Raw genomic sequence first — 25,085 nt, forward strand, 5'->3', positions numbered from 1 at the left:
AAATGACTCAGGTTGACAGACCTCTTCTGTTTCCCCTCAAGAGTTTATTCCAACACCTTGCCCATTATTTTCCTTTATATATATTCTTAACGAAATCCAATTCCTTCTAGTTATACTCCCTTTTATCACCCATAACAGTGCCAAGCTCAGAATCTCATTTACACTCTTTAAACATTTCTAGTTTATGTTTGTTCCCATAGTTATTACATATCCAATTTCAACCTACAAACCTACATCTATAGTGTTTTTTTCTAGCTTACTCTGTCATAAGCACATGCTGAGAAAAATTTGCCATTTACAAAGTGTTCCATTGCCATCTTTAATTAAACAGAAGGTTGCAACTTGTGAAAACATGCTCTGTAGCTCATGTCAAATTAATTCAGTCTGGAGTTTAGGTCTAAGAAACCACTGCTTCACTATATTATATGCCCCTTCTCCCTTCCTTGGCCCTGAGAAATAAGTGTACTATTCAAAGCTATGGCAAATAAATTTACATCTGGCCATACGAACTACAACAAAGTTGTTGTTTTAGGTAGTAAGAACTTAAACATGTGTAGTCTTGTATAATTCTGCTAGCTTTTGCAATTCACAGTTTGCAGTTGCTAAGGCAGTGTGCATGTACATTACAAACCTGCCCACACTGACAGTGCCATTCAGTAGTCAGCATTTGAGTCCTTTACTTACAGATTCTTTTAACTGGAAGACAAAGCAGTCAGAAATATAGTTTTTGCAGAATACAGAGCTGTAAAAGATAAATGCAACAATGGCTGACTTGGCTACTCCTAGCATTAACTGCATCTAACTGTAGTAGATAGTTCACACACCTTAAGGGATTCATTTCAACAGCCTGAAGGTCCAAAAAACACCCAGAACAGTTCCTGCCAATGCAGTTTAGCCTTCAGGTCTGTATGGAGGCCCACATACGTACAGAATACTGTAAGCTCAGCAGAGGCTTGGTCCTCTCCTACAATGTTCTCTGCTACACAGGAAATCTCCAGTCCACTGTCCATTGATGAGACATTCTTGATGGTGAGAGAGGCAGGGTTTTTATTTGTGTCACTCTAAAAATGATCAGAAAAACATTTATGCATCAACCACAGCATTAAGAACAAAGGAGAGGGAGGCAATTACTGGCCTAGTTGAACGACATTTTTCATTTTCCCTTCCTTTTAGTTATATCTATCCACTACTAACCAAAGCCTTATTTTGGTGTCTCATCCAAACAGACATAAAACATGTACAGAACCAATTCAAACAGTCAGTGGCAGCAGATTCAAAGCTGCAAAATCCTGCCACAAAAATTGCACTCAAACATGTTTCTGCCCTGTCACTTCTAGTCTGTGCCTTTTTTTTACCACTTTATCCTTTCTACATAAATGTTTTTCCCCTCTAATCATATACCCTTGCTTATCTCTCTCTCCTACTCATGACTGATTTCTCCCTCTTCTCTAAAACCTTTTCTTCCTTCTTATATTCTATCCAATCTTTGCTTTACTCATCCTTTTCTCTCCTTCGTTTAAATTTATGCTTGACATCTCTTCCACTGCTGCCTTCTGAGCCCTACTGTATCTTGACATGTTTTCTATCTCCTTTCTTTTCTCAAGAAACCTTCCACAAGAAACTGCATACCTTCTACTACCTAACCTATTGCCCAAGTGTTGTTTTGTTTGTTTAAGAACATGCTAATTAAGGTAAGAATGATGATTCTTAAAAATCTTGATTTTTATGATCCTTACAAAGCTGAGTGTCTATCTATAATCTTAAATAACATACTGACTATGCAACTATGTTGGACTGGCTAAACAAATATGGCTGAATTACCCCCCACACACAAAAAAAGCACTAGTAAGCTAGTGCTGTCTGATGTTAATAAATCAGGCCCTTCATATGATCTCCAAATAATTATTTCCATATTTAAATTTTTCATAAAGAGCTCGACTATTTTGTTAAACTGGAAAGGAATCAAAACACCCTCCAAAAATAAACAATAATTATAAGAATTTTTAAAACTACTTTTGAGGTACTTTTTGTAATGTACACTGTCAGTGCTACAGACAACACCAACAGGTAACCCACTATAATTGTAAAACCACAGCAACTTTAGATGGCAGTCAACAGGAATATGTGGGAATGCTCCTGCATACAGTCAAAAAGAATTTGGAAGTTGAGATGACAGCCTAACTCAATGAGTTCAATTTCCCTTCGATCTCAGTGTGACAGTAGGGGAGGCAGGTGGAAAAGCAAACACCCCTTCACACATTTTCCTATTTTGCAAATCTCAGAGCTGAGCAGTGCTCAAAGCTGACTAAACACCCTCTGCAAGCAGAGGGGCTGAAACACAGGCTCAGGACTGAAATTTAGAGCAAGAAAAATCTAAACAACATCAGTCAAACTATCCATCAACATAGAAACAGAGAACTTAAAGGTTAGCTTTGCAGAACTAAAACCTAGTTTTAACCTTTGCTAATGTCCTTCTTATAAAAGAGGTGAGAGGAAACAGTTAAAAGAAGCGTACAAGATGAAGAAAATGAAGGCAGAATCTGAGATACAGAAGTGAAACAAAAGAAACCAAAAGCAACATTTATAGAAAAGGATAGTTGAGAATCACAGGTAAGGTCTAAAAGGCTCTGCTCTTCTGCTATTGAAAAGAGTGCTGTGCTCCATGGCTAAGTTTGTAGGCAGCCCATATTATAAGCCCCTCTACAATAGCATGATGAAGTTATGCCAGGATAGAATATTTATGGAAAATTTGAAGCAAACTGACCATGGCATTTCCAAGATAGGAGGGTTAAAAAAATTAGGTTATCTCACTTCTTGAACAGAGTCCCACATTTGTTTTGGCTCCTAGAATTAAAACTTCTAAAAATTTTTGAAAAATATTGCAACTTGGCAGAGGTTCCCCAAAATGTTTTAATTTCTTGTTCTTGATGACGACTGATGCCTTGATGCCTCTGGGGAGTTTTACAGATCAGAGAAAATTTTAAAAATACAACTAGAGCTCTGCAGAGCTCTTACTTATGAAAGCTGGAATGAAAGACAGATTACTTAAATTCTCTACAAGCCCAATGTAATAAACTTCGGAAAGAAAATACAAAACTCTGAGACTCAAAACCCTCACTGCAAGAAGAGTTTTGAAAGTACGCTTCCCACACCTTGTATCAAGAAGCTTTACACAGTGTGTACCGTCATGATTATAGGAAAGCAAATGCCATAAAATCATAATAAACATGGGTTTTTCCTATTGTGAAATCATAGCAATTTATGAGGTCAGCAGCTGCTTATATGCTCCTCCTTTTTCAATATTTCAATCAGAAAGGACTTAAGTAGCACAGTCTACAAAAACAAAAAATAAAAATATAAAGAGCCCAGTAAATAAAATTTCCCCACATAGATGGTTTCAATAAGGAAAAAGATTCATACATCATTAGAAAGACAAAACAAAACAAATCCATCCTGACAGTATTTTAAGTAAAATGTTCAATTTCAAGGTTTTCTGTTGCTGCTAAGTATGTTGAAGAAAAATTAAACAAGCCACAAAATATTTACAACCAAATTCCAACACACTGAATTATGAAATGAAAATATAATATAATTAGAGACCCAAAGATTTTCACAATCAGTATAGATTAGATTTAATCTCTGTAGGCAGGTATCAGTGATAAGAGAGTCCTTGTGTTTCAATATTCCAATTCACATTACTTCAAAACATTTACATTACTCTTATTTACAAGTGAGCATCCAAAAAACCAGAGTGTAAATGAGAATCTTGAGAAACAAATGTCTGCCATTCACCAAAAGCACTGCCACAGTCACCCTTGATTGAAAGAAACTGGAAGATAAATCTAATCAAACATTAACTTTCTATTTAATCTTTTAATAAAAGGTTAACTAGAGCTGGACATGAAACTTCATTCCATCTTTCAGCAGATGTCACCTGAATTGTCACATGTTTGAATTTAAACCTTACCTCATGGTTTGAAACAAGATTAGTTACCACCCAGGATACATTTGGGGGTGGCCCACCAGTAGTATCACAGTACAACGTGATGCTCTTTCCTTCCACCACGGTGATGTTGTAATTGCTTAAGTTTGCTGAGGGCAAGTCTGTGGTAGAAACAACAACACAATAACCCAACATGCATTTGTATTTGACTGAATAGACACCATGCAACTCGAAGCAAGCAATACATCAAATATTCACTGTGGTCAATACTATTCAGCCAGACAGTACAAACAGCATCTTTGGAAATAAAAATCTACGATCTTTTGCTGCTATGTATTTCCTGCACCTCCTCTGCTTCACATCCTAGGAAAACATTACTGCATGTGGAAATACAATAACTAGTTAATTATATATAGTTTATATGTATATATATATATATATACAGGAATGTATGTCAGGTGCACAAATAGAAATAATCTTAATTTCAAAATGAAAAAAACCTCTTCCTTTACTCTTTAAAACTGGAAATTGTATCTATCTCTTTATAACAGTGACAAAGTAACCTCTGGGTTCCACTGACATTGTGGTATGTCCACTGTTCTTCATAACACTAACAGGAAAATCCAATTAGCTCCCAGTATCCCACAAGAGACTGAAGCCCCCTCTCTCATACAGAGACATAGCTCAGAGTGGGCAGGGCAAAACCTAGAACTTAAGCTCAAAGGGGGGAAAACAGAGAACTTATAAGATTGAACTAAAGAAGGGAAAGGACAGAAGAGAGGGTTAACAATTGCACAGAGCACAAAGTACATCAGCTGATTTTTCTATTGTCCTCAGGAAAGCAGAAAAGCAGTGGGATACGCCCATCAGGAGACAAGACCAGATTTTGCAAGAATTAGAACACTCTCTCTATCTTATAATTATAAATCGCTCTGTGCCTAAGACACCCAAAGCAATGGGAACTTTGAGAGTGTAAATTTATGCTGAATGTTTACAAAAACATAAAGAATTATAGAATTGCCCTCTACAAAACAATACTAGCAATATCAGTAGATTTCAGGCACAGAGGGATTCACATTTCATATTTATTTATGTATCATTGTTACTGTGCATCATTCTAGAAATAACATCTTTCTGAAAAGATACTAGGTCATCATTGGAAGCTGGTACACTCTGTAGAGAGTCTTGGTCTCCTTTATGAGGCATTTCACATCAACTGTTCCAGGCAAATTTTACTTTCAATTTATCATCTCAAATAATCAAGCTTATCTGCTGTGCAGGACCTTTATGCACGATTTTGCAATGACTTTTCTTTTTCTGAAACAATAGCTCTCTTTGGCTGTGTTTTTAGTTGAGAGTACAGCAGTTTCATCATGGACTTGCTGGTATAGAAGTTTAGCAGAGAAATTTTTCTTTATGTAAAAGATCCAAAACAAATAAATAACCATCAAATCGCTGTGAACACATTCATGTGTTTGCTGGAGGTTCAACGGAAGCTAGATGTATTGGAAACTTCCCTTGAATTAGTTCAATAAAATATAACTGAGTGGAAGCAATACAGAAAAGAAGATGAATAATTTTCCAGACAAGACTTTCCTGCCTAATAAGATTTGAAGATCAGAACAAGTATAAAATAACTGCTCAGGCAATTCTCACAGTGTTTTACGTAGTGTGGTAATATGATTCCCATTATAGGCATTATGGATTTCTTCTATTATGTTCACTTTATAAATCATGTGTTGAAGTTTATTGAGACAGAGCTGGGGAGTTTGTATGCCTTGATGCAGTAATCTGTTAGCGAAGGTAGCCATCTGCTCTAGCCTGCTGTGAATTCAGATCTCACCAATGTCTGTCAACTAGCTGAGCAGAAAATAAAACTAATCTTAGGGAACATTTGGATATTAATTATGCTAGTTAGAGAACAAGGGGAGCACTAATGAGATAATTTGCTTTATAAAGTTACACTTCCACAATACCTCTAAATACTATTCCAATTACTCTTGCCAGACCTGAACATGCAAAGAGAATAAAGATTCCCACTCTTCTTAACCCCACCACTTGGGAGGAGGTCTACATGATAGATTAGCATTTCATTGTGCAAACTGGCACAGCTCCTACTAACACATCACTACATGTGAAACCTCTCATGCAAGCAAAAATAAAAATAACATTTTCCTCCTTAGAGCTCTCCTTTAAATAACTTAAGTTTTGAGAAAATTTCTTCCTGCAATGTGTTTATTCACAGGATAAGCAACTGAAGTTTAGTTCCTCTGGTACTGCCTCTGGTTCCCACCCAGAACTACATCTAGTTCTTTTTTTTTGCAGAAGTCTGCACACGTCATGTTGGTATTACATCTCAAATGGAAACAACTACATCATGCTGCATCCTGTCAGACGGCTATAAAATAGTGCTTGTTATTCTGTATGTTCATAAAGTTCTAAAAACCAATTGCAAGACCCCCTGCATCTAAAAAGGCACAAATGGGATGGAATGGGATGGAATGGAATGGAATGAAATGGAATGGAATGGAGTTAGAATTAGAGTAGATTAGAAATCATATTATAGTTTGTGTTTTCTTTTACTCTTCTTCCCAGTCATAAGATGGGTGAAAAACACAAGAATCATCTTAGCATTCATTTTCTCTTGTTGGATATATTGAGATGTGGCTCTATTTGGGAAATGCAAACAGTCACATAAGGCCTCATCTAGACACATGATACATTGCCTTTCCCAGCAAAGCAGTGACACTAAGCAGCAAAACCTGTACTGAAAAATAATTGTATGCTAAAAGAACACAATGAACCTTAACATACACAAATGCTCAAATTGTATGCCCAGTGTAGTGGAGACCATTTCTATAGGCCAGTAGCACTTTGATTCTTACAGAACTGCAGATAGCCAACCATGCTGCCTTTACTCCTGAGTCAATTTGGTTAAATACAGTGGTTTAGATAGTTATCACTTTGGTTGACAAGGATGTACATATGTGCATTTTAAAGGACTTTGTAAAAAGCAGTTGATACAAACAGCACACTCAAATATTTTTGTATAATGCCAGCATAATAAGATTAGACTGTAGCATAAGGGCCTGTACAAGGTAGGCATGACATCAGCCTTCCACAAGTTTCCTCTTAGTATCTGTCAGACAGATTAATCCATGCCTCAAAACACAAACCACAATATCTGTGACAAACTTTGATAGAATTAGTGATTATAACTTTGGATACCAGCAATAACCCTGCTAGTACCTGATTGATTTTTGCAATATATTTGAAGTTTGCTATATTCTTGGCCTTAACCTTCTGCAACAATATATTGTGTACAAGAGCCTCTTCCCTTTATGAGTTCTGGAATTTCTCACAGACATTCAAATTTATTGAGTACACTCATGTTCTGGTAAATGGTAAACAAGGAAAAGAGAGTTTCTGAATTATGGTTTTAAGACCACCTTCTTTTATTTTGTTTTTCAATTCCTCTTTCTTTTGAATAATCTCTTCAAAGCTTTTCAATCTCTAGAAAAATAGGAGGACAGAACCTGCTACTGAGAACTTTAAACAGTAGTGTAGACAGTAACACAGCGTGAGAGATGAAATCATACACTAAAATCCATGTGTTTCCATTATGCACTAGTACATAATAGCTATATGCTTTCACCACATACAGAATATATTCTCACATATTCAGCATTATTACACTTCATTCTCAGGAATAGGCAGCTCTAGATTAGAATAAGCAGACACTTCCCTCACCCCAGCACAACTAGCCAGTACTAGAGACAAGCAGGAGAAACTAATTTATGTCAGCTGAGTTTCTCCAAATACCATCTCATGCTTTAGGAGAAACAAACATTCCTTAAAGTAGGATTTGAGGGGCGAGGGGGGTGCATTTACCTTTACAGGCCATCATTAGTGCAAAAGAATGGCCTGAAGCCATCAGACAGTGAAACTGTCAAGCATCACTAGGGAATGACTCACATCTTCCCTGTGCACAGCTGGGACTTCAACAACCACAAAACCAACACTTTGGATGCCATTTTCAAAGGTTACTACTACATTTGGCTACACAACTGTCAGTGGAAATTAAGAAAATGAATGTGCCTGTATTCCTACAGGGCTTTCCAAGTCTTCATGCTACTACTTATTACTTTCTACAGAAAATTTAAACTGGCCTTCCTAGAGCCAGACTGTCACTATATGTCAAAGGAAGGATATGATCTAATAGGGAAATAAAAACTCTACTCTGTAACTCAACTCTTAACACCAAGAACTTTAGCCAGTATGCTAAAGGAACATTTTAAAGAAGGTGGTCTTAAGCCAGAAGAAGTAAATCCACCGTTATACCAAAGATATTATTTCATTATCTGTAGATATAAAAATTTTTATAAAATTAATACCAGATTTGTTTTTTCTGCTTCAACTTTCACCTCGTCAGTTCTACGATTTTTTCAGTTGCTAAAAAACCTTTAAATATTATCTTAATATGGTCAATTGGCCTCACTAACCTAAGAAATTATATGATAAAAATATTAGTACCTGAGAGAATACTGTAAATTCAATATTGCATTCATTTATGCCATCCTTTGCACACTAAGCCCCTGATTTTCATCAGCCTTTCAACAAACTCCCAGGAGCCTAGACATGACAGAGTACCACTAAATGGTTTTCAATGTGGCCCATGTCATCTCCTGTTTGCTTGGCATGCTTTTGGAGGTCAATTTGTTGTGTAATAAGAACAAGAAGATACCACAAAAAATTACAATTTTTTCTGCATCTGATTTTTAACCAGGTAATTTTAATCTTCACCTGAAATCCTTAACCATCTTTTTAATAACTATATCAGGCACAGAATGATTAAAATAACACTGAGGCAGCAACCATCTGCAGCAGCAGCCTACCAGAACAACTCATTTATAAAACATCCACTGCAATTCTTAGGGCACAGTGATTAAAATCAATCTACTTTCCTCACATAAGATTCCAGTAATGTCTATGACTCTTTTTTCTCCTGGTTTGGCTTTTTCACTCTAGGGACAAAACATACAATTAATTACACCACTACAGTAGAGCCTGGTAACAACCACTACATATACTGTCTGGAGCCTGAAAACAGGATGGTTGACAATGCAATTTGTCATGAACTGTCATATGGATCTGCAAATCTCAGGGGTCTTACTTGCTCAAAACTGGCTGTATGGAAAGCAGGATATGATTATACAATGTTCCTTGTGTCATTCTATTGAAATTGTGCCGTATTTGAAAAGGCGGTAAGGTTTACTAATTCCAGAAGTTCTTTACTATGTACTTTCAAGGTTTAAAACAAAACAAAAAACAGCAAGAAACATCTAGTAATTATAGCTATAAAGATAAGAGCTGTCGGATATGTGATTCACCTCTTGGGTTTCACTTAACAAAAGCTTGCAGCCAACAAACCCTGAGACAGATTTCCAGCCTGACTGCATCTTCAAAGGACTATAAAAAGGATACCCCAATAATTTACATGCAAAGCATGAATGAAAGAAACACGAGCAATTGTTTCCATTTCCTGTTGTATCACAACTACAGAATCAAAATCCTCAATACATAAAAAATTGCAGAAATCTCTTAGAAGTTGTAACAAGATGAGAAGCACAAACATATTCAATGACGATAAAAAAAATATGTTAGGTAAATAATATACAGAATTAGCAGAAATAAAGAACATTTAAAACAATTTTTAATCTTTCATTTATCTTCCATAGCCAAACATCCCCATCTCCATTTTTTTTGGAAGTTCTAAAATCCCTTTCCTCTCCCATCTTCATTTCATACTAACCACCATGCATCTCTATCACTTCACTAAGATTTTGCCATCATGAACAACAAAACTTGAAATTTCCAATAGGTTAAATGGAAAATAAAGGTGTTAATCTTAGAGTCATAAGAGGAAAAGATGAAAATGAATTTGGGATCATGACCCATCTCCCCATATTTTCCTACTCTGCCCTCTGTGTGTGAATGTAAATTTAAAAAACCCGGATGAAAATTTCTTCAAATCTTCAAAAGAATACACAGCCATGGAATAAAACACTGAATCACCACTGAATAGACATATGCTTGCCATGTGGCACAATAAATATTGGTTGGTATTTTCCACAATGACCAAATGTACCAATGGTACTTCGCATAGGTTGGGCAGAACGTATTTCTGTCAGAAGGCAGAATGAGAGATATGGCAGCTCACTGAGCCTCCCAGATATTTAAAAATACTAAATTAAATCTCCCTCCTCTCATGGCATGCCTGATTGTCACTTTCAACCAGGAACCTTTACAGAACCTTTACAGAAAAATTAAACAAATACAGTCTCTACCAGAAGATGATGAGTCTAATTTGAAGTATTGCTTTCCCAGATCAAATGCACTCCTACTTTGCCTTTAAACACTCCATCACTCCATATGTAACTAAAGCTTTCACTAGAAGCAAACTTCTTTACATAGAGCCAGCACATGCCACAGCAAAGGCCACAAGACTTGCTAACTCTTCTTCACGACCACAGCGACAAGTACGGTCTCCATACAACTGTCGTACCATCACCATCCAGGGCTTCAAAAGCCATAATGAATACAGTGCAGCCAAAAAACACCAACAGATGTGCACACAAATTTATTTGGACACCAAGTTGTCATCTGCAGTCAACCTCTACAGAAGCTCTGAAGGTTGCTGCTGATATTTCAAACCAGATGAAGGGCTACCATCTCCAAGGTTACATCAGCCCCTTCTTCAGCTCCTTAACTTCTTCCCAGGACCTTTCTTTTAAGACCCTTAGGTGTAGTCTGGATTCTAATAGGAAGGTGCTGAATAAAATAGGATCTTGCATATTATTACTTGGTCCCCAGTAATAATATAAACAAGAATAAGTTTATATTCATTAATATAAAAAACAAATCTGCAGGACGCAAGTGTTTTCACAGATGCTTTCATATTCCCTTGCTAGTAGTATTATGAAGATATCCAACCATGTTTTCTGAATGGCTAAGGAAATTAAATTACACTTGGTGAAATTTTTCTAACATGGCATTTAAGCTACAGTTGCTCCAAAATAGCTTTTGAAGGAAAACCCAAGGTAGTTGCCATTGGGCTGAATATGTCAGCCACAAGCTTAACAGATGAACTGAGAGTTAAACAGCCTTTGAAATGTAAGTTAATGAGGCCCAAACCAGCTTAAGCAAACCTCTAACAAATGGCATCTTATTCACCAAGTGTATGTAATGAAGTTTCAGTATTATTATCTGCAGAATTTCATGTGTACCCAGAAAATAGTCAAAATAATGCCAACCTGCCTAATGTTGCAACATGATAAACATGTGATCCTGAAACAGGAACATTTCCAGAGAAAAACATAAAAAAAGTAAAATGATGTGTTTCACTTTTGGTACCAAGTATACCATATACCAAGTATATTACTGAAGGCGTGCCTTGAAGGAAGGATTCTCCTTTTAAAGAAAACTGCACTTTCTTTAGACTACAGGGTAGAGCTATTTAGTCATCACTCTTCACCTATATGGAGTAAAGTAAGAATATCGCCAGAAAAGAGTCGAAGAGCTGTTCTCCTTGGCAGATCAGTACTCCACCCTTACACAGTTGTATCAAGTCAGGCACAGAGAGTACCTCTGTAAACCTGCACAATGTCATGAGTTCAGAAACACTGACTTCCCTCGAATAATGCTTTACTTCTTTTTATTTCTAATATACTTTGAATTATAAATCTCCTTTGTTGACATTAAAGCAGAACTTGAATCAGTATTATCAAAAAAAAAATCGGGTTTTTTGATATGAAACATTCACAAATACTACATGTGGCTCAGCTATCATCATTCACAATCACTGATTTACATATATTGTCACATCTAAACATCTGTATGAAAGTTGATGTTTGATTCACAAATAGGTAAATGTTGTATCTTCAGAATAAAATTATATATGTATCTTTGAATATGAGATTCCTCTTGCCTTTCAAACTCCATATAATTTTGGTTATTTCCACTTACAATCTAGAAAATTCTTCTAATTAAGTTTGGAAAATTTTAACTCAACTTGAGAGCAACAGTGAAACCCCATTACTGTCAAAGTCTCACCAAAAAATGAAGTTTTAAACATAGCCCACGGTCACAGATAAGAATTAAAACTCTTACAGAGAAAATAAGAGTTTGCCACCACACATCATGCACCACATCTAGTTCTTGTGCCAAAATAAACAACACAGGCTAAAGAATCCATTATTTTCTGAAACATAAACACTGAGAACATTTAAGTATTTTTTAAAACTCAATTCTGCCTGCAATATTTTCTTTCTAATGGTCTTATCTAGTGCAATCTAGCTGATAGTGGAAAAAAATGTCAACACCCACAAGCCTTTGCATGTGGTTTTAGACTGTACTGTACTGCGATTGCTTAAGATCTAATCCTTATTTTTTTTGGCTCAGTAATACTACAAATCTTTCCTGTGAATTCAAAGAAACAAATGTGTCAATCCTTCAGTTTACCTTTACTCCTTCTTAGGATTTATTACCACCTGCCACCAGTCTCATTTTACTACTTACTTATTTACCTCTAGCACAAAAACCAAAATCACCAGAAAAAGGCTTAAACAAAGCTAGACCCAGTTCCAGTCCATTTTCAGTCATCTGAGCAATTGCCTGTTAAAAATCATGGGTTTCCCCAACAAGTAAGAAATGGGCAAGCAATTACTTTAGCTTGAAATTCTACATAACTACAACTTCTAAAATTTTTTCAGTCATACACAAATATCCTAGTATGCACTAAGAGCAACACCATGGTAGTTTGTGTGCAGAAGAAAAGACAGGCAAAGGATGTGAGCATTCATTAAATCACATAGCTCTTAGACCAGACAACAGTCCCACTGACAGACTGCAGATGTAAACAGCCAGCCAGTCTGAATATACCTTAGTGATGTGTAAAGCAAATCAGCACAGGGAACTAATCTGCAACATTGTTCAGTAGCTTACAGCTAGTATACATGACCAGTGATAAGAAAGAAGGCACCTAAAAAAAACATATATGATAAAAAAAGCATCCAAAGCTGGCACAGTAAGCAAAACTGAAAGACATATCCATATACAAAACCAATTTGGCCAGATCAGGCAAAATGCCATTAACCGGACTGAGATGCAAAGCAATACAGATTCTGTACAGGACTGCAGAGACAGTTGTAGAAGCCACGCCTTTTCCCAAAACACCTGAAGGTAAAAAGGCTTCTTTCCATATCACTGAAATAAATGGTAATGGCTCAGTAAGTGTCTGCCAGAGGGCCAACCAACACATCAACAACAGTCCCAAGGATGTGGTCCTGCCTCCCGGGCATTCAGCGAGCTCCAGGTGATCTGCAGACTGACAGTCTTTTGAGTGACCTTACCCAAGGCACAGAACATGCCTCTCTTCCAAGGACTTAAGACACTGGTGGTAATAGCCACCAGAGCTTATAAGCATTAATAAGAATAAAGTGTTTAGTCATTTAGTTCTCCTAATTGATTTACTCGTGCTATTTACCAGATGGAAACAAAAGATGTCCCAGGTGGTGGTGCTGTCCATGCTGTACAGACAACTGGCAAATGCTCTGAAAATGGCAATACTGAACTTCATCATCTCTATACACAAAAGGCTCTGCTACTGTGGTAGATGCGACTTGAAAACCTTTGACACAGTAGCTACACGTGATCCTAAAACCTAGAAGAATTTGACAATTTTCATCGTATCTACATACATTTCAAATGAAGTTGAAAAAATAGTTATTGATTGACACTTTTAATATTGCAGCTGGAAAGGATCTTCTAAATAGTGAGCATACCTGACTTTAAACTTCAAGAAATTAAATCACAAAGTTGATGACATCTAAATGGCCATCAATCTTTAATTAGCACATTATTAAGCACTTCCACTGTACAAATGGTTAGCAAAGTACCACAGAAATTTGCTAATTTTCTCATCAATTACCTACAAACCAAAGCCCTGTGATCAATAAACCACATTGGCCCCTACCTATTTCCCGGCAAAACGATTTATTTACAGCATGCAGCAGAAAGACATCCTATTAGCAAAACATTTACCACATACTGTATAGGTCTCCTACTAAACCACTATGAAGTAACACCTTAGTAACACAAAGAAGCCTGCACTCTTGGTTAGTTTACAAATTAAAAAAAAAAAAAAGAAAAAATGAATTCATCAAGAAGGTGAGATTAAACCATTTCATTAGCAGAGAAAATTAGAAAAGCAGAGAAAATATTTCACTAAAAAACTGCAGAAGCCTACATGCCCAAATATTTCTCTTCACATCAAAGGACACTACAAAATATCCCAGAGTTCACAGGAAAAAAATTCAATATGTCAAAAGTTTAATTTCTCTTCCATTTCAGTTCGACATTTTAGCCTCCCAAAAGGTTCTGGAAATTAAATATACCAGCTTCATCCATGGCATGTTTTGAAACTAAGTCTTGTCCTTTAAAATACAGAAAAATACCTGCAAAGATACTGAAACCAAGACACATGCATTGGATTTTTCATATATCCTCCAGAACACAGCCCACCAATATGGGGATCATTGCTCTTCACCAGGAATTTTCTACTCTATGTCTAGGAAAAAGATGCGCTGTCATCTTTATTAAAAATATGTCCAGCATTGGTTAATTTTGAAAAAGTAAATTAGGAGGAAACAACTGCTAAAACAGAAGAAAAAGAGGGGGGAGGAGAAATTATGTAAAATTTGGTGATATTTGGACCCTGTAAACTAACATAAATTATTTGTAAGCATGTGCTGGCATCCACTCGTATCATCAAGACAACGCATGTTTTCCATATATAAACCAATTACACATACTGCAAATTCCAGTCAAAATGTTGTATATACTCACCTTCCCTCCTCTTTTTCCTCTTCTAGTTGGAAGTACCACCTTCCCATGACAAATGTTTTAGTCAAGATATGCCTACAGGATGCATGCATGTATACTCACATATGAACCCAAACAGCATCCAGGGCCCGGAGACAAGCCTGTTTTGGCTGCAGATGGTTAAGACACCAGGGGAGAGAACTAATCTCTCACAGGTTTAATTCTGAGTATTTAACATCAAAAGTTTTCAAAAGAAAATCCTAGCAACCTGGTAGCTTCTAGATGTGCCAGCCAAGAATGTTACAAAATGATGGCGTTTCTCTCTTACAATAATCTCAGTCCAACAGCCAACCTCTCTATACCCAGCACATTAATCTACCTTCTAGTGCATCTGGAGCTGGAGCAGAAGGTTGGGTCCATTTACCTCAACTAGGTATTGTATTTCCCATTTCAGGTAAATCAGATCCTGGAGCACACAAGACCAACTCTGCAGCTTACAAGATTCCCAGAATACGTGGGGGTTTTTCTGATTGCATGAGACACTAACACTATTTCTCCCACCACACCTGGCCCCAGAAAGAAGCTGGGCACAAGATCAACAGTGATATGGGGCCAGAAAACATGTTATGGACATTAAATACTGCACTTGCTGAGCCTGCAGTGGTCCCCACCATGGCTGTTCTTTGCTGGCAGCTGCTATCAGAGGATGTCATACCCTCCACACAGGCAGCGGAGAAAAGGATGCTCAATGGGCAAAGATGGAAGAAAAAAAGGTATAATTTCTCCTACTGGTCGCACTCACTTATAGATTTTCCTATCCAAATCAGCCCTCCATGAAGATCCTCTTGCCCTCTTTCCTTCATGCCTGCCTGCTGCTAGGGACCCCAGTTTCCCCTCTGCTTCTAGAGTCCAGCAGATGTGACATCATGTTAGAAGCACCCCATTTCTGCTCCTCATATACAGAGGAGGAGAAATCTCCAGCTAGTGAGTGACACCATTCCCCAGCTATCCCAGGACTATATGTAGGCAGCAAAACTGTATATCAAAAAGGCAAGGAGATGGCCTTATTCTTACATAATTTTTCAATTTTTTCTAGATCTATATATCTGAAAACAATATGTTGCAATATGCCACAGACCTAAGCTTGATAATAACTCTTTTGTATAGCCTTTAAAGTGAACTCAGTAGAGTTTCACTTGCTTAGAGAGCTGAGTTCTTGCTAATTTGTTTCAAGTAGCATGTGGTTATAATTTTATTCCTGTGGTCCTAATACAAGTATTTTTGAAGGAAAATAGAGACTTCATTAACTATAAATACCTGAAAAAAAATTTTAAGTCGGTAAAATTGAGCTATGAATATCTATTGAGTTTGGAAACACTAATATTTAGTTCAACAAAGGCACATATATTCTCCATAATACTATATGGAGTATAGTATTATGGAGAATATATATCTATATATTCTATAGATATCTATCTATAATCAGTGTTCTGTTTCCCTGCACTTGAATAATAGTACATTCTTTAATGATCAAAAGATAAATGAAAAGGTTTACATGAACTGGTGAAAGGCCTTGACAAGAAGCCATATGAGGTGGTACATGGTGCTACACTTGGGGTGTAGCACCAAGTGCAGGGCGAGGAGTTGGACTCCATGAACCTGATGGGTCCCTTCCAACTCAGGATATTCTGTGATTCCATAATTCTATGAAGTTTCAAGAACCATTCCATGCGGGGCAAAAGACCACTGAAAAACCACCACCTTTCCTTTAGAGCATTGTTGACATCCTGAGAAGTACTTTGTAGAAAAGCATGTTTGCTTTTCCCTGGTTTACAATAATTTAGCAGTAGTTTTATGTTAAAAGAATATTACCGCAGTTCGGGACCTTCATATCCAGCAAGGCTGTCTTCTTATTGTTGTCATCTATGCAATATAAGTCCTGAGTTTCTGTGTAAAACTTGGTCTCTTGAAATTTCTTGATCCACATGATTTCACAGGAACACTTGAATGGATTATCCACCAATATCCTACAGGAAAAAAACACCAATTTACTTAGAAGGTTAAATGTCCCACACATATAGGAAAAAAAAATGAGGAGCAGGGGGTTTCCAAGCATTCAGCTGGAGCATACAAGCATACAGGCTAGTTAGGAAGGTTCAAGAAGGCAGGATGAACCCTTTAATTAAGAAGAGTAATGTATGCAGCCTTGGTAAACACAGCGCAGAGTAAGCTGCCACATTGGTAACAGGTTCCATGTAGGGAATTAAGCGTTGCATCCACTTTGGGCCCAGAATACCATAGGCAGGAGAGACCACACAAGAGATTTGGTACTATTTCAAGTCAGTAGCCTGTGGAGAACGGCCACTCAAGAAGCTCCATTTTATTTCATAGATCAGGAAGAGATTAGAATTTGCCTCCTCTACACCTGAGCCACAACTCAGTTACGTCAGAAATAGTTTACTGCTACGGAGTGGTAAATTCTTTACAAAGTCAAACAGTCTTGGATTATACACACACTCTACCAACTTTAATCACAAAAAAGGATTTTGTCTAATCTTTAAAATTCATCTGCTACAACACTCTAGAGAAACCTCACAGTAAAACCGTAGGCAATATCATGAAGAAATACTAAATAAAAAAAGTGGCCCTGAAACAGAAATTGATACAGTACCCTGCATGGAATTTAAACCACAGGTTAGCAAAATTAACAAATTGTGGTTCTGAAATTTAATAAAACTACACAACAATGTAATGCAATTACATGCATGCTAAATATGAACAGAAACATGTCTACATAAAGAGTGACCAGTATTATTTTTCCTTCTACTGGCATACATAAGATCCAATAAAGTGGGTGAACAAGTGTCTGTTTAAGGCATTTCATTACCAGGAGAACAATCATTCTTAACAAAGTTTCCCAGGTATTTTTGATGTACAGAAGCTCAAGTTTCTTGCAGAATCTATGCTCACAAATGCCTCTTGAAGACATGAAGTGTGCAAGTGTCTAAAGGAGCAATTTGTATTCATAGAAGTCATCCTCTGGACTTTAACACACAGCATGAACAAAAATTTTTTGCACAAGACATAGTATGAGTGTGATGATTCCTTGGGTCAAAAGGTCTCATGCATTTTCAAAACAGTGACATTTACTTCCACCTTCTGTTTTCATCCTATGGCTTCCTGGTAAAGAGAAATTTCTCTTGACCAATGGCTGAGCAGTCTTCTAGTGTTTTACTTTGTGCTAAACCCATCTAAAGAGTTAGGCACATCATTGGCAGGATGATGGACACATAATGACCCTCTACAGACATTTGTGTAAAAGAAAGCTCCTGACCTACAGTAAGCAAATTCTGAGTCTTTATCATGTTTGCTCTTATTTTATGGCTGCTGTTCACTTGTTCTAGAAGAAACCTTCCAAGGTAGCATTTCCTTCTCTGTAATACCTGGTGACTATCCTCTACTACACTTTATTCTAAAATTCTCAATCCTTTACGTTTTGATATGCAAAGGTACTGACAGGACAAACATACTTGTTTGTCAGAATGAGGGGAAACTCTTCAGAAGCTATTTATGGCAACATTCATATCTCAGATTCACATACCAACACTCTTCCCTCTCTCCTGTTTCTGATCTTGCAGCTATGTATTAAACACTTATCAACAGAATTGTTCAACTATATTGATTTTATCACTGCTTGTCCTCCTTTCAGGCTCTGCTTTTATCCCTCCACCTTCTTTCCCTCATTTCCCCCATATCTGTTTATCTCACTTTATCACAACATCTCTTTGTATAACTTCAGTTTGTCTAGTCCTACACTCCCTATCCCAAGCCCAGAACACTCTATCTACCTCAATTTTGTATCCCCTTTTTCCCCTCAGCTTGAACATCATAATGAATTGCCTCCATAACTCAAATACTACTCTCTTTAACCTTCACACTGTCCATTTTTTCCATATCTGGTTCACTCCCACTACATTTGCCCTGCTTTTTCATGCAGAAGCAACAGAACAACAAAGAACATGGAGCAATGGGAGAGCTTTGCAACTAGCTAGTCTCCTTATTAGAGAGCTCAGCTCAAGTTATTAAAGAATATTTCAGTGAATACTGTTCCCTGAGCCATAAAGAAAATAATTACACAAACTTAATTATCATCAAAATATACCTAAGGGGCATAACCTCTTTCTGTGCCACTGAGATTTGCTCATTTCACTTCTCACATGCTGAAGTGAAGAGGACTAGCATTGCATGTCAGGACATTTAGACTTGGACGGGCACTTTTGACAAACTCTAACTCTGCTCTGAGATCCAGGAGAGCAACCTCCCTCTCCTCTGCAGCTATCAGAACTCCTATAGGCTCTCTGCATATTAGCAGAGAATGCACAGGATGACCAAAATTTTGGAACATGTATCAATACGAAAATATGGCAGATGTAACAGAATAAAAATGTTAGTATTGAAAAAATCAATAGAGAAATGTTTACCAGTGCTTTCATTGCTAAACACTTACATAAAGCACAATGCATTTCAAGAATGTGAGAAAATAAAAATACTCTTAAATAGCCAGCCACACCACTATAAGAATATGAGAGACAATCTTCATATAAATATGTGCAAAAGACAGTATTTTCCCTAGTTCAAATACTTAAATAAACATTGATAGTTTTGTATCCAGTAATCTCACAATAAAATATCTTAAAGCTGAAGGAAGAGGCTATTTTGACCTCTTCTTTGCTATAAAATATATACCTAACCTTCTTAAAGCCCTGGAATGAAAATTTGCTCTGCATTTAAGTGTTCAGAATTGATGCTTTCTTTGGACCAGAACTGCACTTGTAACTCCTCTACCTTCAAGAGAACAAACTTTGAAGTGTTATTCTTCCATTCCAGCCAAAAATAAACTTATATTTTAAGAAATGACAACTTACAGATCAGACAAACCCAGATGGCGAAAAGGCTTCTTGGACAAACTCGAGAGCTTGTTTCTGGATAAATTGCTATGGCAAAAGAGAAAGATTGCATTAATTAGAATTGCTTCTTCTTACACTAAAAATACAGTTTGTGTCTCTTGAAAAAGCAATTAAGAACTAGAACCAGCTCTAAAAGTCCTTGGACTTCAGTTGTGAAAGGGTAGTGTTCAGTCTTACTTTGTGATTTGAAGGGTTTCAAGGGCTTGAGTCCAGTCAGCATCTAATGTCAAGTACATTCAAAATCAAACTCAACAGAAATCAATATTTTCACTTTTAGCACTTTGTCAATTGCAGAAAAGCAGCAGATTTAACTGTGTTTCAAAAGTATTTTGTAAAGTCCAGGTGTTAGTTATATGCTCAATTTATTCATGTGAAATGGGTTTATCCCTTTCTTTGATGCTGCACCAAACTCTGTACTCATATAAGCCCTCCTCACATGCTAGCACACATCCACATGAGAATTTTTTAGTTGTTCTTTTCAAATTGCATGTGCAATATGCACCCACATGGAAGATCAAAAGGAAAACTGTACAATGCCTGTATTGGGCTTTTTTATGTCAATTAAGCATTTAAGGTTTCCAGTGGTAATTAAGTGAAAGGTCTTCTCCCATTATGCAGAGCAAAGAAATGTTGATCAGAACCAGAAATACTCCTCCCTTCATAGCTTACAAAACTGCTTTCTCCACCCCAAAGCAAAATAATGCTGGTTTTGTACAGTCTTATCAGTCTATGAATTAAAGATAGTGAGAGCAGTAAGCTGTTTAACTGCCAGCAGTAAAGCACAAATCAGTGTTATGAATGAAAATACATGAGTTTTATGTGGTATTATGAAGGTGCCATAGGAGCTCCACAGTTAGTATTGCATTGCATCTAAAACCCAGGATTAAATATCTTTTTTTTTTATCTGACTAAAGAACAGTGTTTAGTTCCAAATTTTCAGTTGTTGATTATATTCAGTTGTATCTCTGAGCACAAGATAATTTTTACAGAAATTACAAGTTGGATATTCTAAACATGTTTAGAGCAGAATCAAAGAGATTATATTTCATCATGGATTCCTTCTGACAAAAAAAAGCCTGAAGTTTACAAACTGACTGGTCCTTACATGTGAGAGCAAAGCACAAGAACTACTGCTTCATTAGTCAGGTGAACTCATGGACCCTGATCAGATAAATCAACAATAAGGTGCAATTTGCATATAGAATAGAAGTTATATTTGAACAAAAACTGGCAGTATGCATTTTTTCCTAGTATGCATATGCTCTGTGTTGGGAGTTTGCATAAAAGAAGATGGATCTTCAGACTGACTTGGGCTCCAATGTGGAGCCACAAAAAACTCCATCCCTCCATGGGAAACTCTTCACTCAGCACACAGGAAGATCACTCCTGTTCCCACACTAATGAATGGCATGTATGGAGGCCCCTGTGGTATTGCCAGACAAGGCATGACTCTTTTACCTGCAGATCAAATATTACCTTTCCCAAAAGACAGCCAGATATACAGTGAGCTTCACCTGCAGACCACTGCTGTAAATTTGTCATCTTAAGCAATACTTTGACAGAAATTTTCATTTTATGTATATATTTTTCATAAAGTGATAACTTATTTCTGACTACAGAGATGCCTACTGCGGTCTTCTTAATTCATATTAAGTGAAAAAAATCACTGCCAGGTTTATTTTGAAGTAGTTAATGATCCCACTTCCACTTTCACGGAAAGAGAATATGAATTAATTTCCCAATTCAACTACACACAAAAATACCACAGAAAGCAGCCCAAAAAAATACATATGAGGTTCTAAAGGGGCTTTTTCTTATACAAAAAAACCCCAAAAATATGTCACAAGTACAGAACCTGGCCCCAAAGCTAAACTTAAGGAGAGTTTAAGTCTCTCCGTCAACAGTATGCCTGTATTTTATATGAAAATATCAAGCTCACTTTAAACTTGCTAGTCCTAATTCATCTAAAAGCAAACCAGTGGCAATATGAGTAGAACAAAACCAGACTGAGAAAGCACATAAAGATTTACAGAGCTAGCAACATGGGCAGAGTTCTATCCCTGTACTGCTTCTGAAAAGGGGAGGCAAGAAAGAAGGTAACAGATCTAAGGGAAAGAGGTGAAGACATGGCCATTTTGCTACACTCAGTCTCCCTCCACAGGCAACACCCTGCTCTGACTATGGCTGGAATGAGCCCTGTGTGCAAACAAGGGGAAATCTGCTGCAAGGTTGATCTCAAATGGTTTCCTTTGGCTGCCTTACCTATATCAAAACAGTGTAGAGATACAAAAACATTTTAATACCTGGAGCTGTATATATACACTACACTTGCAATCTGTGATTCAGCGATGCATTTAGACACAGGCTGGCACATAACAACAACTAATTTTAAAAGTTTTTGTAAATAGGCACTTGCTGTGAAAGTTTTCACATTTAAAGGCACTTACAATATAGCATGCATGTGTATTACACATGTCCATTAAATTACCCTTAGCAGCAAATAAGTTTATAAACTACAGCACTACTAAAATGAGATTGCTGGTTAACTTGAGTCTACAGGCAGTGAAAATACCAAAATTAGATGAACAAGGCTATTAATTACACTTTAATAGCAACTATTAGGGCATTTATTTTCCTGTTGTTTATGTTATTACTCAAATCTTCTCGTGATAGATAATTTTAGAAATATACCTGGGCTACATAAGCTTTCCCAAGAAAATAAGGAAATTACAAAAAAGGGTTTGAGAAAATGTATGTTAATAAATTTCTTTTAAACTGATACACTTGCATGATTCATAAAATAAATACTACTTTTATATAATATAGCTCCTTAACTACATCAAAAGATTTTTCATAGAATAAAAAAGAAAGCTGTAACAGTATCACAGCAAAATTAATGCTTATAAAGTTACCTCAATCTTCAGAAAAGTGCTTTTTGTTTTTTTTATGGGGTAGTAAAAAATTTGTTTCCAAATAAAATGTAAGACTTCTCAAAGACCTGTACTGTACATTACCCTTGCAAAATGAAATTACTTTAGTGCTTAATAGTTTTCACTGTCCCAACCACAACAGGAGCTATACTTCCTTCATAGGCAGTCAACAGGATTTTTATTGCTGATGACAACAAGCCATGATTCACTGGGGCTTTCAGAAACATTTTAGTGTGCATAATGACTTGCCAAAGAAAACAAACAAATGCATTTTGCAGGGATAACAGATCAGCCTCGGTAAAAAAATACCTCTATACTTACTGCTTTGTCCTGTGCATCTAGAGCAGCTGGTGCTGCTTAATATTTTTCCATCTTATCTGGGCTTATCCTGTGTCTGCCAACATTACTAAATCCCCACCAAAAAAAACCCACAGTACGAGACTGGATAATCTTCTGGTTCATAATGTAAGTATTCTGCATCAAGAACTCATCTGTATCAACTGAACAGATGTCAAGTCAGTCTAATTTGTTTCTAACAAGGAACTTCATGAGTTACAGCTCTACCAAAATCTGCTTAACAGCAGATACATATCCCCAGTTTGACTGCATGCTCAAATGAAGCTCCTCCTACGGTTGAAACATTTTAAAGCCATCTTATCCAACTGGATTCTGTAAAGCCTAGCAGCTCACATATGTACAGTGATATTTTTCCCTTAAGTGGTAACTTTGATAAGGTCTCTCTATTCTGTTCAACAGTCAGTTTTCTGAAAACTTGTTCACCTGTCTAAGTTTTGGTTAAAAGTAAACACTGGAGACAGACACATTTTGTGATTGCATGAAACCCATTTCCCTAAGGCAACAGGAAGAAAAGCCTTTCAAGAGGATCATACCAGTTACTGCATTTTCTGTGGTGTCTACCTGCCCAGGCAGCTGGAAAGGTCTTCCAAAATTCTATTAATCTTTCTCCAAACTAAACTCATTATTTCTCACATCATGGTAATGGAGAGAATTGATTCCTTTCCTCATCATAACTACTCTTCTTTTAAAGATAAGAAAAGCACAGAAGCATAGAATCATAGAATAGTTTAAGAGACCTTTAAAGGTGATCTAGTTCCAGCTCTCCAACATCTTCAACTACACCAGCTTGCTCAGAGCCCCATCCGACATAATCCTGAATGCTTCCAGGGCTGAGGTATCCACCATGTCTCTTGGCAGCTTGTGCCAGTGTTTCATCACCCTTATTACAAAAAACTTCTTCCTTATATCTAATCTAAATCAACCTTCTTTGATTTTCAGATCATTATTCTTTATCCTATTGCAATGATGTATGTTCCTTTTCAATCTTCTCTTTATTGCACTGAACATACTCAGGGTCTGAGCCTCCTTATGTTATTTGCTTTACAAGCTTCTTCTGGCTCCACTGCTCTTCTCTGTAGCATCTTTCAAGATTAGTAGATTCGGTGTCCTAATCTACATACAGTATTTGATAGATTCCCTCAGAGCAGCTAATGCAATGGGGAAAAGATGTAAAAAGGTAACACAATTTTCCTTTTGATCCCAGACTTGAATTTGTTTTGTTCTGCCTCATTGCACAGAGAGAGAAACCCACTTCTTTCCCAGCAGAGTCACTAAATCTTTCTCTGCCCCTCAGACATCATGTTCTTATTGCATATTTCTACAGCCACTGCACATACACTTGGCTTTATGGAGTTTCATAGTTTATAGCCATAATTCACTGAGCAACTGTTACACAGGCCCACACTTGAATTTACCTGGAACACATTTCCTTATATTACCAAACGATTATAGTAAAAGTTCTTTAATACTGACTATATGAAGTGATATAAATTTCACAGGCTCACAAGATCTGGTTCACACTCCTCTGGTGACTGTCCCATATTACAGATAGCAATTACTGTCTAGACAGAAACTAACATTCATGTCCACTTCCTTACACAAATTAATTGCTGCTGTTTACAAAATACCGGTCAGAAAGTGATTCCATCTCATGAGCAAAGCAATCAAATCAGAGACCTGTGTTCTGTTCAACAGTTCTTCCCTTTTACAAGGAAGTGTCTTACAAACCAAGGTTTGGCATTATGTCTTCCCAATCTCACTAGGATAAAAGCAAAGGGTTCGGTTAACTGTTAATATAGGTTAGTGTTCATCTCTTGAAGAGGTATGGACTAAATGTATTCCACACACTTGAAATACTTAGCTAAAACAGGGTACTTGTGAGGAACTGAGCCACTCACATGACCTCAGTATTTTACTGGACTAGATCCACAGTTTCCCATGTAGGTAACAAAGTGAGCTATGCTATGTCTGTCCCACACAGAAGGCACAGAAGTTGTAGAAAGAGAA

At 36.9% G+C, this 25,085-nt stretch overlaps 1 protein-coding gene across 6 annotated transcripts in view; it reads right to left on the reverse strand.

Moving 5' to 3' along the window:
- Window positions 1-25,085, reverse strand: part of NTRK2 (neurotrophic receptor tyrosine kinase 2) — a 193,473-nt gene that overhangs the window by 147,689 nt on the left and 20,699 nt on the right. For all 6 annotated transcript variants that reach the window (XM_030257432.4, XM_030257433.4, XM_030257434.4 and 3 more), the window contains 4 exons: window positions 19,750-19,818; window positions 16,697-16,851; window positions 3,968-4,104; window positions 929-1,061 (listed from right to left, as the gene is read on the reverse strand). In XM_030257432.4, coding sequence (XP_030113292.1) covers window positions 929-1,061; window positions 3,968-4,104; window positions 16,697-16,851; window positions 19,750-19,818 — 494 coding nt within the window. The remainder of the gene's footprint in view (window positions 1-928; window positions 1,062-3,967; window positions 4,105-16,696; window positions 16,852-19,749; window positions 19,819-25,085) is intronic.

This window comes from Taeniopygia guttata, chromosome Z (genome assembly GCF_048771995.1).
Source record: "Taeniopygia guttata chromosome Z, bTaeGut7.mat, whole genome shotgun sequence".
NCBI classification, from domain to species: Eukaryota; Metazoa; Chordata; class Aves; order Passeriformes; family Estrildidae; genus Taeniopygia; species Taeniopygia guttata.